Consider the following 19,337-nt stretch of genomic DNA (forward strand, 5'->3'; position numbering starts at 1 on the left):
ACAACTTGCTGAACCTCTGTCTCGCCTAACGACAGACATTTCGGGGCTCCATTGCGGCCGTGATGTCGAGGACTACCTGTATAGGGCCCCCTGCCAGAGTAGAAGGGGGTTGGACTAGAAGACCTCCAAGGTCCCTTTTCCTCCCTACCCTCTTTTCTCTGTCCCCATCATCTCCCTCCTTCCCTCCCTCTCTCCCTCCCTCCTTCCTTCCTTCTTCTCCCCCTTCCTCTCTCTGTCTCTTCCATTTTTCCTTCCTTCCCCTTTTTTCCTTTCTTCCTTCCTTCTCTCCCTCCCTTCCATTTTTCCTTCCTTCCTTCCCCTTTCCTTTCCTTCCCTTCCTTCCTCCCTCCCCTCTTTTCTCTGTCCCACATCATCTCCCTCCCTCCCTCCTTGCTTCCTTCCTTCTTCCTTCCTTCCTTTCCTTCCTTCCTTCCTTCCTTTCCTTCCTTCCTTCTTCCTTTCCTTTCCTTTCCTTCCTTCCTTCTTCCTTTCCTTCCTTCCTTTCCTTCCTTCCTTCTTCCTTCTTCCTTCTTCCTTCCTTCCTTTCCTTCCTTCCTTCTTCCTTTCCTTCCCTTCCGTCCTTCCTTTCCTTCCTTCCTTTCCTTCCTTCCTTTCCTTCCTTCCTTCTTCCTTCCTTCTTCCTTCTTCCTTCTTCCTTCTTCCTTCCTCTAATTTTATCTTCTAACTCAATAAAAAAAATGTTAACAGAGAATCACTTCAGAGCCGTCTTACTAACTCAACCCACTGCAGGGGGGCTTCGCTTAAGAGCGGAGGTAAGAAAATTCGTAAAACGGGACACAACTCGCTGAACCTCTGTCTCGCCTAACGACAGGCATTTTGGGGCTCCATGGCGGCCAGTGATGTCGAGGACTACCTGTATAGGGTCCCCTGCCCAGAGCAGAAGCGGGTTGGACTAGAAGACCTCCGAGGTCCCTTCTCCAAAGCTGTCATCCTGTTCTTCTACAATCTTCCCCAGGAAATCCAGGCGAGGTAAATGAAATAATACGAAATTTTGGCACACTGGGGGAGAAGGAAACACACCCTTCCAGCTCCCTAACCCCACCCCACCCACCTCCTGGCTATAAAATCTCTCCCCAGCTAAAATTCATGTGCTCCGTCTGGAGGATTTGGTTCGGCAGAAGCCAGGATGAATTCTCAGCTCTCCTGCCCGGAGACAAATCTGTGAGAAATAGTTTCGCTCACCCACTCTGTTCCTCGGGTGACTGAATTCTTGCACCCCCCTCCCTCTGCCCTTCCCCACCGGTTCTCCCCCCCCTCTCCTTCCTTTGGACGCCTGCTGGTCAGCAAATCCAGCCCATTCCCACCCACCCACCCACCCACCTCCCCAAAGGAGAAACTTCCCACAGCTTGATCCAGCTGGACCATCTGGAAAAGGAAGAAAATTAGAAAGCTGCGGAAAAACCCCGGTGAAGCCACCGAGCACTTTATTTTTTACTGCAAAATTAGGTGGGTACCGGATGATTTTTTTTATATATATCCCTGGGAGGATGAGAAGACCTGTGGGATGAGGGCTGGTGTGTCTGTGGGTCTGTGTTGTTGTGTATTTGTGTGTTTGTATGTTACAGGGGAGAGGGAAATGTAACCAGATGCTGCTGGAACGTGTGTGTTTTTTTATTTTTTGCAAAGCTCTGCCTGATCTTTTTGATCTGGGAATTGCAATCAATGAGATAGCTGTGTGTTTTTTATTTTTCCCCTCCCTTATCACGAGGAAAATGGGTGAGGGGGATTAGAAGCATGATAGAATAGAAATGAAGCTGTTGGGAAACATATTTTTTCTTCCCACTGCCTGCCCCATCATAGCGAGGGGTTTATTTTCCAAAGCACCAGAAGACAAGAAACAACGGATGGAAACTCGTCAAGGAGAGAAGCAACCTGGAAATTAAGGAGAAACCTCCTAACAGGGACAACGATTAACCGGTGGAACAGCTCGCCACTAGAAGTTGTGGGTGCTTCATCGCTGGAGTGATTTTTTAAGACTGGACAGCCACTAGGTCTGGAATGACATAGGGTCTCCTACTCAAGCAGAGGGCTGGACTAGAAGACCTCCAAGGTCCCTCCCTTCCAGCTCTATTCTGATTGATATTGATTTAAGCGTATGCTTTCTCTCATCTCCGACTCGTAAGTAAGTTCCATTCAATGGCATTGGAGCGTGGGTGCTGGGATGTTTAGTTTAGGATCCCTTGGCATGTTTCTTCCCCCTTTTTAAAGAACATAGAATCCTATCCTAGGGCCTTAAGGGACCTCAGAGGTCATCTAGTCGAGCCCACTACTCAAGGCAGGAGATCTTATACACCATCCCATCAAACGGTTCTCCAGTCTATTTTTTGGAAAGCCTCCAGTGATGGAGCATCCACAAATTTTGGAGGCAAGTCGTTCCACTGATGAATTGTTCTCCCTGTCAGGAAATTTCTCCTTAATTCTAGGTTGAATCTCTCCTTGATTAGTCCCCATCCATTTTTGTCTTGTCTTCCGGTGTTTTGGAGAACATGTCAATCTCTTTATTCTCTATGACAGCCCCTCAACCAGTGGAAGGCATTATGTCTTCCTTTTAAGGGGCTGTTCTTTTATTCGGGAGCTTCCTTAATAAGTAAAGTCCCATTGAGTGCAATGGGATTTAACATAAATTAAATCCCATTGTACTCAATGGGATTAACTATGCCTGAAGGAGCTATGCAGGAAAGTAAGAACTATTAGCAGGACACACCCTAAATGTCTTCTATAGGGGATGGAAACCAGGGGTGAAATATAAAATTTGTTACTACCGGTTCTGTGGGCGTGGCTTTGTGGGGGGGGGCAATTTGACTTGGTGGGCGTGGCCAACTTTTTTTTTTTTAACTTTTCAAATCATTTTTTCTAATGCTTTGAAAAGCCTCTGATGATCCCAGCTGAGCCGCGCGATCATCAGAGGCTTTTTTAAAAAAACTTTTAAAAGCATTTTTTCTAATGCTTTGAAAAGCCTCTCTGCCGATCAGGCAACTCAGCTGGGATCGTCAGAGAGACTTTTCAAAGCATTTTTTTAACCACCACTTCGGCCAAGAGGTTGCAGAAAAAAATGCTTTGAAAAGCCTCTGACGATCCCAGCTGAGCCGCGCGATCATCAGAGGCTTTTTTTTTTTTACTTTTAAAAGCATTTTTTCGTCGGAAGAGATTGTAGAAAAAATGCTTTAAAAAAAAAAGCCTCTGATGATCGTGCAGCTCAGCTGGGCGTGGAGGGGGGGGCCCGCAGGGATTTTTGCTACCGTTTCTCCGAACCACTTGCCTGCCATCACTACCGGATCGAGTGATCCGGTCCGAACCGGGAGCATTTCAGCCCTGATGGAAACTATACAGCAGTCTAAACCGAATGCAAAATAAAATAGTACAGCATAGCTTTTCCAAACTTCGGCAACTTTAAGACATGCGGACTTCAACTCCCAACTGGCTGAGGAATTCTGGGAGTTTGAAGCCCGCAAGTCTTAAAGTTGCCCACTTTGAACACTCTGGTATACAGGTAGTCCTTGACTTATGACCACAATTGAGCTGAAAATTTACGTTGTTCAGTAAGACATTTGTTAAGGGAGTTTTGCCCCATTTTACAACTATTCATGCCACAGTTGTTAAGTGAATCATTGCAGTTGTTGAGCTAGTCGCACGGTTGTTAAATGAATCTGGTTCCCCCCCCCCATTGGCGTTGTCGGTCAAAAGGTCACAAAAAAAGTGATCACATGACCCCGGGACACTCACTGCAACCGTCATAACTACGAGTCAGTTGCCAAGCATCTGAATTTTGATCATGTGACAGCGAGGAGGCTGCAACGGTCATAAGTGTGAAAAATGGTCGTAAGTCACTGTAAATTCTCAGCGCCATTGTAATTTTGAACGGTCACTAAACAAACTGTTGTAAATCGAGGACTACTTATAATTCAGGGGATCTGACAGCTGGGGAAATGTCAGAGGTGAATGACGTATTTATTTATCCATTCGTTTATTAAATTTATATGCCGCTTATTTCATTCTGAAAAATGGCTCTGGAAAGATGTTACTTCTATATTCCTTTCACCTTTTACTCCCCAAAAAAGGCCATTTTGGGAGTGGCACAATAACTCTGAATTGAACTATTTATGGTTGGTTAAGTCTCCCTTGCATATTTTCAGACTAAACAAAATTAACATTGTTCAAACTCAACCTGTAAACATCTTTGTTGGATTTGCAATTGATCTGTTTAACCCCATTTCAGAAATTTATCAGTATTTAACAGTAACAGAGTTGGGAGGGACCTTAGAGGTCATCTAGTCCAACCCCCTTCTTACGCAGGAGACTTGTACTAGGGATTCGAACCGCCGAACTGCCAAACTTTCTGATCGACAAGCTCAGTGTCTTTAGCCACTGAGCCGCCTAGTTAGCAACTTAGTCTGGATGAGACGTTGTTAAATCTATGGCAGGAATAAAGCCATCACAGATATAGTCCTGGACTTATGACCACAACACAGCCCCGAATTTACATTGCTCAGCGAGAATGGTTGTTAAGTGAGTTTTGCCCCCTTTTACGACTTTCCTTGCCACAGTGGTTAAGCGAACCGCTGCGGTTGTTAAGATAGTCACACGGTTGTTAAGTGAATCTGGCTTTCCCCCTTGACATTGCTTGTCAGAAGGTCACAAAAAGAGGATCGCAGGATCATTTGCAACGGTCGTAAGTACATAAATAGTGGCCAAAATTGTGGGAACCTTTTGGGAAAAGTGTATTTTCTAAAACTACCTAATAAGACCACTTTTCTTTGGAGTAGTACCATAAAATTATATATCAATGGAAAGATAATTTAATCAAGAATGTCATGCAATCACTTTGATGAAGGATTTGCTATTAGAATAGCAGTTACAATATAAAGAAGAAAAGGGAAACACGTAGAATAAATGAGATATACAAAAATTATCACCATGGAAAAAAACGAGATATGCAAAAATGATCCCCATGTCAGTTAATGCTTAGTTGGGTAACCTTTAGCATGAATTATGGCGTTACAACGTCTTCCCATGGAGTGAACCAAGCCTTTTAGTCCTGCAGCTGTTCTAATGTGAAACCAAGATTGAATGATGGCTTCTATTAACTGGGTTTTATTGCTGGGTTGCTTCTGACTAACCAGTTTCTTTAGTGGGCTCCATAGATTTTCCATTGGGTTAAGGTCTGGGCTATTCCCAGGCCTTTCCAGCAGTGGAATATCATTATCTTGAAACTCCCCCCCCAAAAAAAGTGGTGTTATTAGCCATCAAACCTCAAAAATGCACTTTTCCCAACAGGTTTCCACAATTTTGGCCACGAATGTATGAGTCAATTGCCAAGCGTCTGAATTTTCATGTCATCCCTTTTGCAACCTCCTGACAAGCAATGTCAACGGGGAAGCCATTTTTCACTTAACAACTTAACCACCGTGTTAGTAATGTGGAAAAATGTGGGGAAATGGCACACTTAACTAAGAAAAATGTAAAAATGGGTCCATCCCAGCTGCTTTTCCCCAGGTTTAGTTAGAGGCTGCCAAGAGGGGAAATCATTCCACAGTTTCATCAGCACTTAAGTGCAACCTGATGGGTCCCTCAGATAAATTGAATAAAGTCCCATGAACTAAATTAATGTAGGTAAATGCGGGTCCAGCTGGATGATCACTGAAGGGCCCTCTCTATTCTTAGTTCTTTCAGAGTTCTCTGGCTTTTTAAGAATGTCAATTTATAACACTGCCATTAGTTCTTTTCTCTTATTACATATTGTAATTTCTAACTCATCTCTGTAACAATTCCTAAAAGGGCAGTAACTTGTGCTGCTAACAAACAAACAAATAAATAAACTGATTCCAGGAGTTTTTTTTTTTTTTTTAATTTGATTTATATGCCGCCCTTCTCCGGAGACTCAGGGCGGTTTACAATGCGTTAAGCAATAGCCTTCATACTTTTCTATATATTTTATACAAAGTCAGCTTATTGCCCCCACAAACTGGGTCCTCAATTTACCCACCTTAGAAAGGATGGAAGGCTGAGTCAACCTTGAGCCTGGCGAGATTCGAACCTGCAGTAATTGCAGGCAGCTGTTCTTAATAACAGGGTGCTTTAGACCACTGTACTACCAAGGCTCTATATAAAACTCTATATAGTTTTGAATTCAGGAAGGGAAAGCTCTGCCTTTCCACAATCCTTAAAGGGAAAGACTTCTTTTTTTTTCCCCCGACAGGAGTAAAAAATAAAATAAAAAATCACTCCTGATAGAAAGGAGGGGTGGCGTCTCCGCCTCTATCTATAGACAAGCAAGAATTAAGATAATTCTATGCAACATTAATTGAATCTGGACCTTGGAGTTTGAAATGGGAGGGACATGAACATCCCACCAAATGCTACTACTAAACCCCTTCCCTCAATCCATCCTCCTTGTGTGTTACATTCACCAAACCACTTCGTGTTTCGGCCCTGGCTGGATCGAATTATTTGCTCACAATTTGGGGTTTTGCAACAGGACCACGCCGACCACGGGAAAAGCCCACTTCTCCTGCCCGTCTTCCCGCAGGATGATGGAAGAGCTGTCCTCTTCCACAGGCCCACGTGCCTTTTGCCCTTTGGCTCCTTTGAAGAGTCTCGTGGGAGACCCAGAAATCCTAAAGTCAACAGGCAGCCTGACCCATCTCTGCTGGGTTGCCCCATAAAATCTGCAGGATAAGACAACTCTGCAACTCTGCTCCTATAGCATGATTAGGAGCACATTTCTTTCTTCCTTTGTCGCTCCCTCCCTGTTTTCCTTCCTTCATCCCTCCTTTTTCTTCTTTCTTCCTCCTTCTTCCCTCCATCCTCTTCCTCCCTTCCTTATGCCATCCCCTCCCTCCCTTCCTCTTCCTCCCTCCGTCCCTTCCATTTTTCCTTCCTTCCCCCTTTTTCATTCCTTCCTTCCTTTCTTCCTTCCTTCCTTCCTCCCTCCGTCTCCCCCTTCCTCTCTGTCCCTTCCATTTTTCCTTCCTTCCCCTTTTTTCCTTCTCTCCTTCTTTCTCACCCTCCATCCCTTCCATTTTTCATTTCTTGCCCTTTCCTTCCCTTCCTTCCTCCCTCCCCTCTTTTCTCTGTTCCCCATCATCTCCCTCCCTCCCTCCTTCCTTCCTTCCACCTTCTCCCCTTTCTCTCTCTGTCTCTTCCATTTTTCCTTCCTTCCCCTTTTTTCCTTCCTCCCTTCCTTCCATTTTTTCTTTCCTCCTCTTTTCTCTGTCCCCCATCATCTCCCTCCCTCCTTCCTTATTCCTTCCTTCCTTCCTCTTCCCTTGTCTCCCCTCCCCTCCCTTTCCCACTCTTCTTCCTTCCCTCCCTCTTCTTCCTCCCTCCCTTATATGATCCCCTTCCTTCCTCCCTCTCTCCTTTCTCACTATTTTACCTCTCTATTTTCCTTCCTTCCTTCCTTCCTTCCTTCCTTCCTTCCTTCCTTCCTCCCTCCCTCCCTCCCTCCCTTCCTTCCTCTTCCTCATTCTTCTCTTCCTCCTCCTCCTCCTCCCCCTCTCACCCCATAATCCTCAACTGGGACAGTCCCCATGTAGAATTATCTAGGCATCTTCCAAAGGCTCCACCACATACAGGTTGTTAGCAAACTTTTTAAAAGCCACAAGGAAGCCGATAAAGCAGAGTTTCTCAACCTTGGCTGCTCTAAGATCTTGCCAGGTGGGGAATTCTGGGAGTTGAAGTCCAGAGATCTTAAAGCACCTCAGGCTGAAAAAAAAAGTGCAGGTACCTTTGCTAGAAAGAGAGATGGACGAAGCTAGGGGAAAAAAAACCTGCCAGAAACTCTGGTTTTGGGGGTTTTTTTTTTTAGTTTTTTAAAAGTGGCTGAGATGGGACATAGAGGTCTAATCCCTGGGAATGACAGCTCAAATAAAGCCCTGAATTCCTTGAGAGTCGACATCTGGCTTCGCCCTTCAACAGTTCTGCAGCTGGATGTTGACGCCGCCAAAGACTGGTGAAATTCCCACTGTCCGCGCCAGCTGCTTGCGTTCCCCCAGGCTCGACTTTTATACCAGTGTTTCCCATGCACAGTTTGATCTCTAACCACTGCTCCTTTCTCCCTTTCTCTAGAAGCCATGAAGTTTTCCCTCTTACTCTTCTTCTGGGCTGTTCTAAACGGTGGCATCTCGACGTATCGGCCCATCGTGCTTGCGCCCTGCGAAATGGTAAGGGTTTGAGTTAGCCAAGAAAAAAACAAAACAAAAAAAACAACAACAAGGAAAATCCATTTGTAGGAGGCAGTCCTCGACGTACGACCACAAATTGTGCCCAAAATGTCTGTCGTTAAGCGAGACGGTCGTTAAGTGTTGAGCTTTGGCCCGTTTTACCACCTTTTTTTTTTTTTGCCAACATTGTCAATTTGTTTAATTTGGCCGGTGAATTTCATCCATCGTCTGGATTCATGCCTTACGCTGAATCATAAGATAGCCAGCTTGGCTGCATTGGCCAACATCCGTGCCGTAAAACAAGGCACGGGGGGGCTACAACCGAATTGTATAAACAGAATCAAGGTCACGTGAAGTGTTAGTGCCGCTTTATAATTATTATTATTATTGTTTATTGGTTCGATTTATATGCCGCCCTTCTCCGGAGACTCAGGGCGGCTTACAATGCGTTAAGCAATAGCCTTCATACTTTTGTATATTTATACAAAGTCAGCTTATTGCCCCCACAAACTGGGTCCTCAATTTACCTACCTTAGAAAGGATGGAAGGCTGAGTCAACCTTGAGCCTTGGCAAGATTCGAACCTGCAGTAATTGCAGGCAGCTGGTCTTAATAACAGGGTGCTTTAGACCACTGTACTACCAAGGCTCTCCTATTCTATTCTATTCTATTCTATTCTATTCTATTCTATTCTATTCATCTTCTCATTGTTCCCAACACCCATCTCCACCCACTTATGACTGTATGACTGTAACTTTGTTGCTTGTATCCTTACGATTTATATCGATATTGTTTCCTGATTGCTTATTTGTTCCCTATGACTATCATTAAGTGTTGTACCTTATGATTCTTGATGAATGTATTTTTTCTTTTTATGTACACTGAGAGTGTATGCACCAAAGACAAATTCCTTGTGTGTCCCATAACACTTGGCCAATAAAGAATTCTATCTATCTATCTATCTATCTATCTATCTCTATCTATCTATCTATCTATCTATCTATCTATCTATCTATCTATCTCTATCTATCTATCTATCTATCTATCTATCTATCTATCTATGACTATCATTAAGTGTTGTACCTTATGATTCTTGATGAATGTCTCTTTTCTTTTATGTACACTGAGAGCGTATGCACCAAAAACAAATTCCTTGTGTGTGCAATCACAGTTGGCCAATAAAGAATCCTATCCTATCCCTATTTCTATTCTATTCTATTCTGCATTTTTTCTCCTATTCTATTCTATTCTATTCTATTCTATTCTATTCTATTCTATTCTATTCTATTCTATTCTATTCTATTCTATTCTATTCCATTCCATTCCATTCCATTCCATTCCATTCCACTGTTTTATTCTTATTCTTATTCTTATTCTTACTCTTACTCTTATTCTTCTATTCTATTCTATTCTATTCTATTCTATTCTATTCTATTCTATTCTATTCTATTCCATTCCATTCCATTCCATTCCATTCCATTCCATTCCACTGTTTTATTCTTATTCTTATTCTTATTCTTACTCTTACTCTTATTCTTCTATTCTATTCTATTCTATTCTATTCTATTCTATTCTATTCCTATTCCTATTCCTATTCCTATTCCTATTCCTATTCCTATTCCCATTCTTATTAACCAGGTTTAGCAGATGGTATGAAAGCATCTGCAAAGCTTGTTCACCGAACTGGTTAAGCAAACGCCAGCCAAACAGTGACTGGAGGCTCTCTGCTAAATTACAGCTGATGCAATATTTGGATTAAAGCCTTCGGCTTTTCTGCTCTGAGAATCCAGAATCAACAGTTCTTGTTTCCTATCTTTAGCAACCAGAGCAAGACTCCACCGTCCGACATCACTGTAATGATGCAATCCAGGAAAAGCGAGATCACAGGGTCTGTTCTTTTGGTCTTATGCTGTCCAGATGAGGGGCCAAGGAGCGTTTTTCTACCCTTGCCAATGAGCAGGGGAAGATGGGAGTTGTGGGTCTGACATCTGGAGGTCCATGGGACTAGAGCAGTGGTGGGATTCAATTTTTTTTTTACTATCGGTTCTATGGGTGTGGCTTGGTGGACGTGGCAGGAAGGATACTGTAAAATCTCTATTCCCACCCCACTCCAGGGGAAGGATACTGCAAAATCTCCATTTCCACCAGAGGTGGGTTTCGGCAGGTTCTGACCAGTTCTGGAGAACCGGTAGCGGAAATTTTGAGTAGTTCGGAGAACCGGTAGTAAAAATTCTGACTGGCCCTGCCCCCAACTATTCTCTGCCTCCCAAATCCCAGCTGATTGGGAGGAAATGGGGATTTTACACTATCCTTCCCCTGGAGTGGGGAGGGAATGGGGATTTTGCAGTATCCTTCCCCTGGACTGGGGTGGGAATGGAGATTTTGCAGTATCCTTCCGCTGGAGTGGGGTGGGAATGGAGATTTTGCAGTATCCTTCCCCTGGAGTGGGGTGGGAATGGAAATTTTGCAGTATCCTTCCCCTGGAGTGGGGTGGGAATGGGGATTTTGCAGTATGCTTCCCCTGGAGTGGGGTGGGAATGGAGATTTTGCAGTATCCTTCCGCTGGAGTGGGGTGGGAATGGGGATTTTGCAGTATCCTTCCCCTGGAGTGGGGTGGGAATGGAGATTTTGCAGTATCCTTCCGCTGGAGTGGGGTGGGAATGGAGATTTTGCAGTATCCTTCCCCTGGAGTGGGGTGGGAATGGAGATTTTGCAGTATCCTTCCCCTGGAGTGGGGTGGGAATGGAGATTTTGCAGTATCCTTCCCCTGGAGTGGGGTGGGAATGGGGATTTTGCAGTATCCTTCCCCTGGAGTGGGGTGGGAATGGAGATTTTGCAGTATCCTTCCCCTGGAGTGAGGTGGGAATGGAGATTTTGCAGTATCCTTCCCCTGGAGTGGGGTGGGAATGGGGATTTTGCAGTATCCTTCCCCTGGAGTGGGGTGGGAATGGAGATTTTGCAATATCCTTCCCCTGGAGTGGGGTGGGAATGGAGATTTTGCAATATCCTTCCCCTGGAGTGGGGTGGGAATGGGGATTTTGCAGTATCCTTCCCCTGGAGTGGGGTGGGAATGGAGATTTTGCAGTATCCTTCCCCTGGAGTGAGGTGGGAATGGAGATTTTGCAGTATCCTTCCCCTGGAGTGGGGTGGGAATGGAGATTTTGCAGTATCCTTCCCCTGGAGTGGGGAGGGAATGGAGATTTTGCAATATCCTTCCCCTGGAGTGGGGAGGGAATGGAGATTTTGCAGTATCCTTCCCCTGGAGTGGGGAGGGAATGGAGATTTTGCAGTATCCTTCCCCTGGAGTGGGGTGGGAATGGAGATTTTGCAGTATCCTTCCCCTGGAGTGAGGTGGGAATGGAGATTTTGCAGTATCCTTCCCCTGGAGTGGGGTGGGAATGGGGATTTTGCAGTATCCTTCCCCTGGAGTGGGGTGGGAATGGAGATTTTGCAGTATCCTACCCCATGCCACGCCCACCAAGCCACACCCACAGAACTGGTAGTAAAAAAATTTGAAACCCACTACTGCCTTGGAGGTCTTCAATCAGGAGAACCTATATAATTCCGGATAGATGGGGAGAATGGACAGACAGACAGATAGTTAGAAAGGTAGATGAGAGAGAGAGAGAGAGAGAGAGAGACGATGGATAGATGATAGACAGATAGACAGACAGATGATAGAGATTATAGATGGGTAATAGATGATAGATCAACAGAGAGACAGACAGACAGACAGATGATGGATAGATGATAGACAGATAGACAGATAACAGACAGATGATAGACAAAAAGATAGTTGATAGAGATGATGGATGGGTAATAGATGATAGATTGAGAGAGAGAGAGAAAGAACGGATGAGAGAGAATGGGATAGAGAGAGAGAATGAGGGAGAGAAAGGATGAAAGAGAGAATGAGACAGAGAGAGAATGAGAGAGAGAGAGAAAGGATGAGAGAGAGAATGGGACAGAGAGAATGGGACAGAAAGAGAGAAAGAAAGAGAGAGAAAGGATGAGAGAGAGAATTGGAGACAGAGAGAGAGAGTGATAGAGTGATAGAGAAAGGATGAGAGAGAGAATGGGAGACAGAGAAAATGAGAGAGAGAAAGGATGAAAGAGAGAATGAGACAGAGAGAGAATGAGAGAGAGAGAGAAAGGATGAGAGAGAGAATGGGACAGAGAGAGAGAGAAAGAAAGAGAGAGAAAGGATGAGAGAGAGAATGGGACAGAGAGAGAGAAAGAAAGAGAGAGAAAGGATGAGAGAGAGAGAATGGGAGACAGAGAGAGAATGAGAGAGAGAGAACGGATGAGAGAGAGAATGGGAGACAGAGAGAGAGAGTGATAGAGAGAGAGAAAGGATGAGAGAGAGAATGGGACAGAGAGAGAGAGAGAAAAGATGAAAGAGAGAGAATGGCACACAGAGAGCAAAAGAGAGAAAGAGAGAGAATGGGACAGAGAGAATGGGACAGAACGAGAGAACGAGAGAATGAGAGAGAAAGGATGAGAGAGAGAACGAGAGAGAGAGAATGGGAGATTGGTTCTTGGTTCTTGTTCTCCTCTAAAAACCGTCTGCATGGCCAACCTTTGACCTGAGATTCCCATGAGTGATGCACTCGGTGGTTTCCTGGAAAGTTAGAAGAGGATATCACTAACACGCTTCCATTTAAAAAGGCATTTTTTAAAAAAAAAAATAAAAATCCAGGGCTTGACATCGTTTCAGTGGGGCAGTTCCTGCCGAGCTGCAGGCCCTGTGAACACGAGGCATCCTGTTTTCTTACGGCATTCCTTCTGGGCCCCTCTGGGAATGCCCTTAACAGACTGGGGCCGCTCCACCAAGGAGCTATATCTGTCTCCAAGAACAAAAGCCAAAGAGGAAGGGAAGTCTGGACAAACTTAGGAGAAGTTCAGAAGGAGCCTCCGGAGTAGGAGGACAATCCGGTGCCAGACAGGAAATATGGGTAGTCCTCAACTTACGACCCCAATTTTTTATTTATTTATTTATTTATTTATATGCCGCCCTTCTCCGGAGACTCAGGGTGGCTTACAATGCGCTAAGCAATAGCCTTCATCCTTTTGTATATTTATACAAAGTCCGTTTATTGCCCCCACAAACTGGGTCCTCATTTCACCCACCTTAGAAAGGATGGAAGGCTGAGTCGACCTTGAGCCTTGGCGAGATTCGAACCTGCAGTAATTGCAGGCAGCTGGTCTTAATAACCAGTTTAATAACAGGGTGCTTTAGACCACTGTACTACTAAGGCTCTTGGGACCAGTCGCTTTGTACGGTGGGTTGCTAAGTGAATCGAACCCAACCTTATTTTGACCAGGGTTGTTAAGCAAATCACTGCGGTTGTTAAGTGAACCACATAGTCGTTAAATGAATCCAGTTTGCCCTCATTGGCCTGGCTTGTTGGAAAACGGCTGAAGGTTGCAAATGACCATCACATAATCCTGCTTGCAAATACATCCCACTTATGAATGTATGACTGTAACCTTGTTGCTGGTATCTTTAAGATTTATATTTATATTTATATTCCTAGTATGATTCGATTGCTTATTTAAATTTTGTCTATCTTTGTGCTTTTAATCAGGCTGTACACCGCCCTGAGGCCTTCGGGAGAAGGGCGGTATAGAAATAAAATAAATAAATAAATAAACAATAAAAACTAAAATTCCCATTAAAACCCCAGTGGAACTGCTTGCCACCAGAAGTTGTGAGTGCTCCAACACTGGAAGTTTTAAAAAGAGACTGGGCTTGAGCATGGGGTTGGACTAGAAGACCTCTAAGGTCCCTTCCAACTCTGTTATCCTGTTAATACAGGAGGATCAATTAGCAAAATACCCGTTTTAGACACACCGCACCATGAGTTCAGGCCTCGCTGAGAAATTTTTTTTAGTGTATACAGAATTGATCTGTGAATGTTCTTCTCCGGTGTGAATATCATCACAATTTTTATTCCCCCCTCTCTCTTCTTTCCTACAGAGAAACCTGGAGGCCTTTTGTCAGAACGTGGATCTTCACCAGGTGCCTCCAGAGCTTCACCCCGACGTGTCTAAAATTGACGCCTCCGGAAATAAGATTCGAAATGTCACCGAGAGGCCCCTGACCTTCTACGCTTCCCTCCGTCACTTGGACTTAAGTTCCAACCTGATCGGATTTGTCAAACCTGGGATTTTTGCGGAGATGAAGAACCTGCTGGACATCAACTTGGCCAACAACCATCTCTATCTGTTGGCGCAGGAAGATCTGTGGGTTGGGTTACTACCCCAAGTCAGGAGACTAGACCTGTCTCGCAACAGTCTCTACAGCAGGATGGCAGAACATTTCATTCACCAGGCGCCTTCGTTGCGATATCTTTCCTTGGCGGAAAACAGCATCATACACATCTCCCAGAGCATGTTCCAAGGGTCTCCAGAGCTGGTGGAAGTCAACCTGCACAACAACATGATTATGGAGATAGAAGAAGGCGCGTTTGAGAGCCTGACACGTCTCGCCAAGCTGAATCTCTCCATGAACTCCCTCACTTGCATCGTTGAGTTCAACCTCAGGCAGTTGGAAGTTCTCGACCTCAGTCGGAACAGCATCGAGTCCTTCCACTCCACCCAGTCGGTGGAGGACTTCAACTTGATCTGGCTTGACCTGAGTGAGAACAAGCTCCTTCGCTTCCCCGTTCTCCCTCAAGGAAACAAGCTGGCTTACTTGAACCTAACCAATAACATCATGCAATTTGTTATGGTGGACTCCCATAGCGACGTAGACTACCAGTGGGAAGATGGGCCTCAATATCCCAACAATTCCCGTCCTCCCTACTTACCTGCCCTGTTGTCCTTGGATCTCAGTTACAATGAGATCCAATCCATCCCAAGCCAATTCTTTGACTCCATGTTGTCCCTCCAATTCCTTAATTTAAGCAAAAATTGCCTGCAGACTTTTGGGACAAGCAATGAGTTGGCCTCGTTGTCCATCCTTGACCTTAGCTGCAACTCTTTGAAGAACCTTAAGTTGGAGTCCAACACCTTGAGAGGTTTGCGGGAGTTCCACCTCCAAGATAACCATCTTCAAGAGTTGCGTCCAGATATCTTTCAAGGTCTCCCATATCTCCAGTGGCTTGACCTGAGGAACAACAAAATCCACCTCTGTGACTCGCATTCAGGATCAAGAAGGCAACGATTGTCTCCTAATGTTCCTCACAGTTGTGTCTCGTTTGTGCGAGTTCCCAAACTTCAATATTTGTATCTTTCGGCCAATCGTTTGAAGAACCTACCCATGTACAACTTCTTCGGGACTAAGCTTAGGGTACTGGATGTCTCCATGAACTGGGGACTTCAGATAGAAGCCAAATCATTGGTAGGCTTGGAATTCTCGCTGGAATATCTGGATTTACACGGGAATGGCCTGACCACTCTGAACGTGGATTTTTCTCTTTTTCCTCACCTCAGGTATCTCAATCTATCGGACAATCAGCTTAGCTGGTTACCTGCTTGGTCAGAAGACTGTTGTGTCCTTGAAGTCTTAGATCTTCACAACAACAGCTTCAACAGCTTGAAAAATAGCCAGATCCCAACTCTGGAAAAAAACCTACGGAATTTGTACCTGGTAGGGAACCCGCTGAGTTGTTGTGGAAACATCTGGCTCTCTCAAATGATCCATAAAGCCGTGGTGGAGATCCCTGATCTAGACTTGGTCAAGTGTCAGTTTGCCCGGAGTTTGGGATTTGAGGAAGAAGAGGTCCACATGAGCCACGTCAGGCCAGAAGACTGCGAGAGAGAGGACCTCAAGAACATGAGTGTTTTGATATTTTTGGCGATCCTGCTGGTTCTCTCGCTGATCGTCATCGGAGTGGGTCTCGTCTGTTGTTATCGGAGACACTTATTCGGGCGCCATTACAAGGTGTAGACCAAGAGAGGTCTCGCACAGTTGCATTTCCCTCTCTTGGACCCTGGAGCCAAAGTCCAGGTGATTCGATTCCACCAGGGAGTTTTCAAAACACTGTGAAAGTTCGGATGATAAGATGGTGACTCATTCTTACGCCCAAGTCGTCGTTCAGGGAGAACATTGGCGAAGATACGCTCTTATGGATTCAGGGAGGACGTGGGGCCATGGTACTCCCTTATGGATCTAGAACTGGGCTTCCCAACCTTGGCAACATAAAGAAGAACTTGGAGGTTCTTCTTAAAGAATTTAAGAATTACATTCTTCAAAGGATTTCTTAAATTCTTAAAAGAATTTAAGAAGAAATCTGTAAGAAGAGATTGGACCGCCATTTGCCTGAAAAATGGTATAGGCTTTCCTGCTTCAGCAGAGGGTTGGACTAGAAGACCTCGAAGGTCCCTTGCAACTTTGTTATCCTGCTCCTTTGCATATATCTAGTGTAACGAAGAGAAGAACTAAGGTGACATGATAGCAATCTTCCAATATTTGAGGGGCTGTCACAGAGAAGAGGGGGCCCCCATCTATTCTCCAAAGCCCCTGAGGGCAGGACAGGAAGTAAAATGGAAGATTATCAAAGAGAGAAGCAACCTGGAACTAAGGAGGAATTTCCTGACAGTGACAACAATTAACCAGTGGAACAGCTTGCCACCAGAAATTGTGGATGCTCCATTACTGGAAGCTTTTAAGAAGAGATTGGACAACCATTTGCCTGAAACAGTATAGGGCCGACCTTTTTGCCGTCACGTGCCAAAAGCGGGGAGAGTGCGGAGGGGTCGCGCGCGCGTGTGCCCACACCCACAATTCAATGCGCCCCACCACCACCCCGCGCATGCGTGCACGACCCCCCTGTGCTCCGCCTGCTTTTGGCACGGTGGGCCCTCCCGAGGCTGCAGAGCCTTTCTAGAAGCCTGGGGAGGACTAAAACAGCCTTCCCCACCCTCCCGGAGGCCCTCCAGAGGGCAGAAATGGCCAGTTTGCCAAACAGAAAATGATGGTTTTTTGCCCTCCCCAGGCTCCAGAGCCTTTCTAGGAGCCTGGGGAGGGAAAAAACGGCCTTCCCCAAGGCCTGAAAATCAGCTGGCCGGTGCGCGCATGCATGCTGGAGCTGAGCTAAGGCAACGCTCGCGTGCCCACAGATATGGCTCCGTGTGCCACCTGTGGCACGCGTGCTATAGGTTCGCCATCCCGGGTATAGGGCCTTCTGCTTGAGCAGGGGGTTGGACTAGAAGACCTCCAAGGTCCCTTCCGACTCTGTTATTCTGTTAAAATGGGTGGACTTCAACTCCCAGAATTCTCTAGCCAGTTGTGCATGACAGAATGAGAAAATTATGTTATATTTTGTTAAAAAAGAATTTTCTGGATCTATTTTGTTCGGAGAATAGACGATAAATGAAGAAACCCATCGCTCGCCTAGGGTCATCCTAGGATTGTAAGGGGGCAGTCAAAAATGCCAAAATGGCGGCTGCCACCCTACAACGAAAGCCTGACCACTTTTTATATTGTGTGCGTGTGGCTGTGACTACCGTCGACCGCTTCCTTCTCACACTCTTCTGGATTTGTGGAGTTTATTCAATTGTGTTCTTTGCTGGAGTCAGGGGCTCAATCACAGGGGCGCCAGAGGTCAAAAGAGTCAAGATGGCGGCCACACTGAGGTGATTTCAGCCCTCACTGAAATCACTGAGGTGATTTCAGCCCTGCCTGCTTTTTACACATTGCACACGAAAGCTGGTGGAGGTCCGATGGCACCCTTGTGGCCGCCATCTTGACTTTTTTGACCTCGCTGTGTGCAGACACCCCTTGCTCAGTAAGCAGGATGGTCTGAGGAAATACAAATGATGGACTTCACCAGTATTGTTGTGATATTATGTTATATTTGCACTGTCTGCTTTTGTTGGCAAGCATGAAGAAATGGATAGATCCTTTAAAGCAGGGGTCTCCAACCTTGGCAACTTTAAGCCTGGCGGACTTCAACTCCCAGAATTCCCCAGCCAGTTGGCTGGGGAATTCTGGGAGTTGAAGTCCGCCAGGCTTAAAGTTGCCAAGGTTGGAGACCCCTGCTTTAAAACAAGCAAAATACTATAATACTATAGTATTATACTATAATACTATAGTACTATAAAATACTATAAAATTACACTCAGATACTGTATTTTCATGTGTTTTTTTGGCAATGATATAAAAAGCAGGGGTTTTATTGGTGGGAGGGGGATTTATTCCTCCTGCCTGTTTTCTCCGAGATCTCTTAGTGGTCTCCCGTTCATCTCCTCATCCTCTTTTGCATGAAAAAAAAAAAAAAACAGATTCCAAACCAGCAAAGTACCCTAAGTATTGATAAGTTTATAATAAGTTTATATAACATTTATAAGTACCACAAAATCACACTCAACTTCTTTTTCATTGGGATTTGTTTGCTTATTTGTTTTGCAATGATATGTGAAGTATTTCCTTTCATTTCGGGTTTTTTTTCCCCCAAGGGGGAATTTCTCCCTCCTGCCTATTTTTCTCTGAGATCTCCTAGTGGTCTCCTCTCCAAGTCCAAACCAGCCTGACTTTTGTATTTTAATTTCTGAGATCAGCCGGAATGGTCTCAGCTCTGTCACTTCCTATAAATTAAGGTTCCATATTTGAGTTGTGGGTGCCTTCGCCAGATGTGTGGGGCCCAGAGGTGAAAATCCAGCAGGTTCTGACAGGTTCTGGAGAACCGGTAGCGGAAATTTTGAGCAGTTCGGAGAACCGGCAAATACCACCTCTGGCTGGCCCCAGAGTGGGGTGGGAATGGAGATTTTGCAATATCCTTCTCCCTGGAGTGGAGTGGGAATGGAGATTTTGCAGTATCCTTCCCTTGGAGTGGGGAGGGAATGGGGATTTTGCAGTATCCTTCCCTTGGAGTGGGGAGGGAATGGATATTTTGCTGTATCCTTCCCTTGGAGTGGGGAGGGAATGGATATTTTGCTGTATCCTTCCCTTGGAGTGGGGTGGGAATGGGGATTTTGCAGTATCCTTCCCTTGGAGTGGGGTGGGAATGGATATTTTGCTGTATCCTTCCCCCTGGAGTGGGGAGGGAATGGAGATTTTGCTGTATCCTTCCCTTGGAGTGGGGTGGGAATGGATATTTTGCTGTATCCTTCCCTTGGAGTGGGGTGGGAATGGAGATTTTGCAATATCCTTCCCCCTGGAGTGGGGAGGGAATGGGGATTTTGCAGTATCCTTCCCTTGGAGTGGGGA

General features: G+C 45.3%; 1 protein-coding gene across 1 annotated transcript; it reads left to right on the top strand.

Moving 5' to 3' along the window:
* Positions 1 to 950: 950 nt before the first annotated feature.
* LRRC32 (leucine rich repeat containing 32) lies at positions 951 to 18,053 on the top strand. The gene is made up of 3 exons (XM_060685555.2): positions 951 to 1,467; positions 8,089 to 8,183; positions 14,163 to 18,053. The coding sequence occupies exons 2-3, from the start codon at positions 8,094 to 8,096 to the stop codon at positions 16,074 to 16,076; spliced, it is 2,004 nt and encodes a 667-aa protein (XP_060541538.2). The 5' UTR covers positions 951 to 1,467; positions 8,089 to 8,093; the 3' UTR covers positions 16,077 to 18,053.
* Positions 18,054 to 19,337: the final 1,284 nt, after the last annotated feature.

This window comes from Pantherophis guttatus, chromosome 5 (assembly GCF_059756535.1).
Source record: "Pantherophis guttatus breed Tessera chromosome 5, ASM5975653v1, whole genome shotgun sequence".
NCBI lineage: Eukaryota > Metazoa > Chordata > Lepidosauria > Squamata > Colubridae > Pantherophis > Pantherophis guttatus.

Coding starts and splice junctions, on each gene's coding strand:
- LRRC32 (XM_060685555.2), top strand. CDS start 8,094: ATGAAGTTTTCCCTCTTACTCTTCTTCTGGGCTGTTCTAAACGGTGGC. Junction 8,184..14,162: donor TGCTTGCGCCCTGCGAAATG/GTAAGGGTTTGA, acceptor TCTTTCCTACAG/AGAAACCTGGAGGCCTTTTG.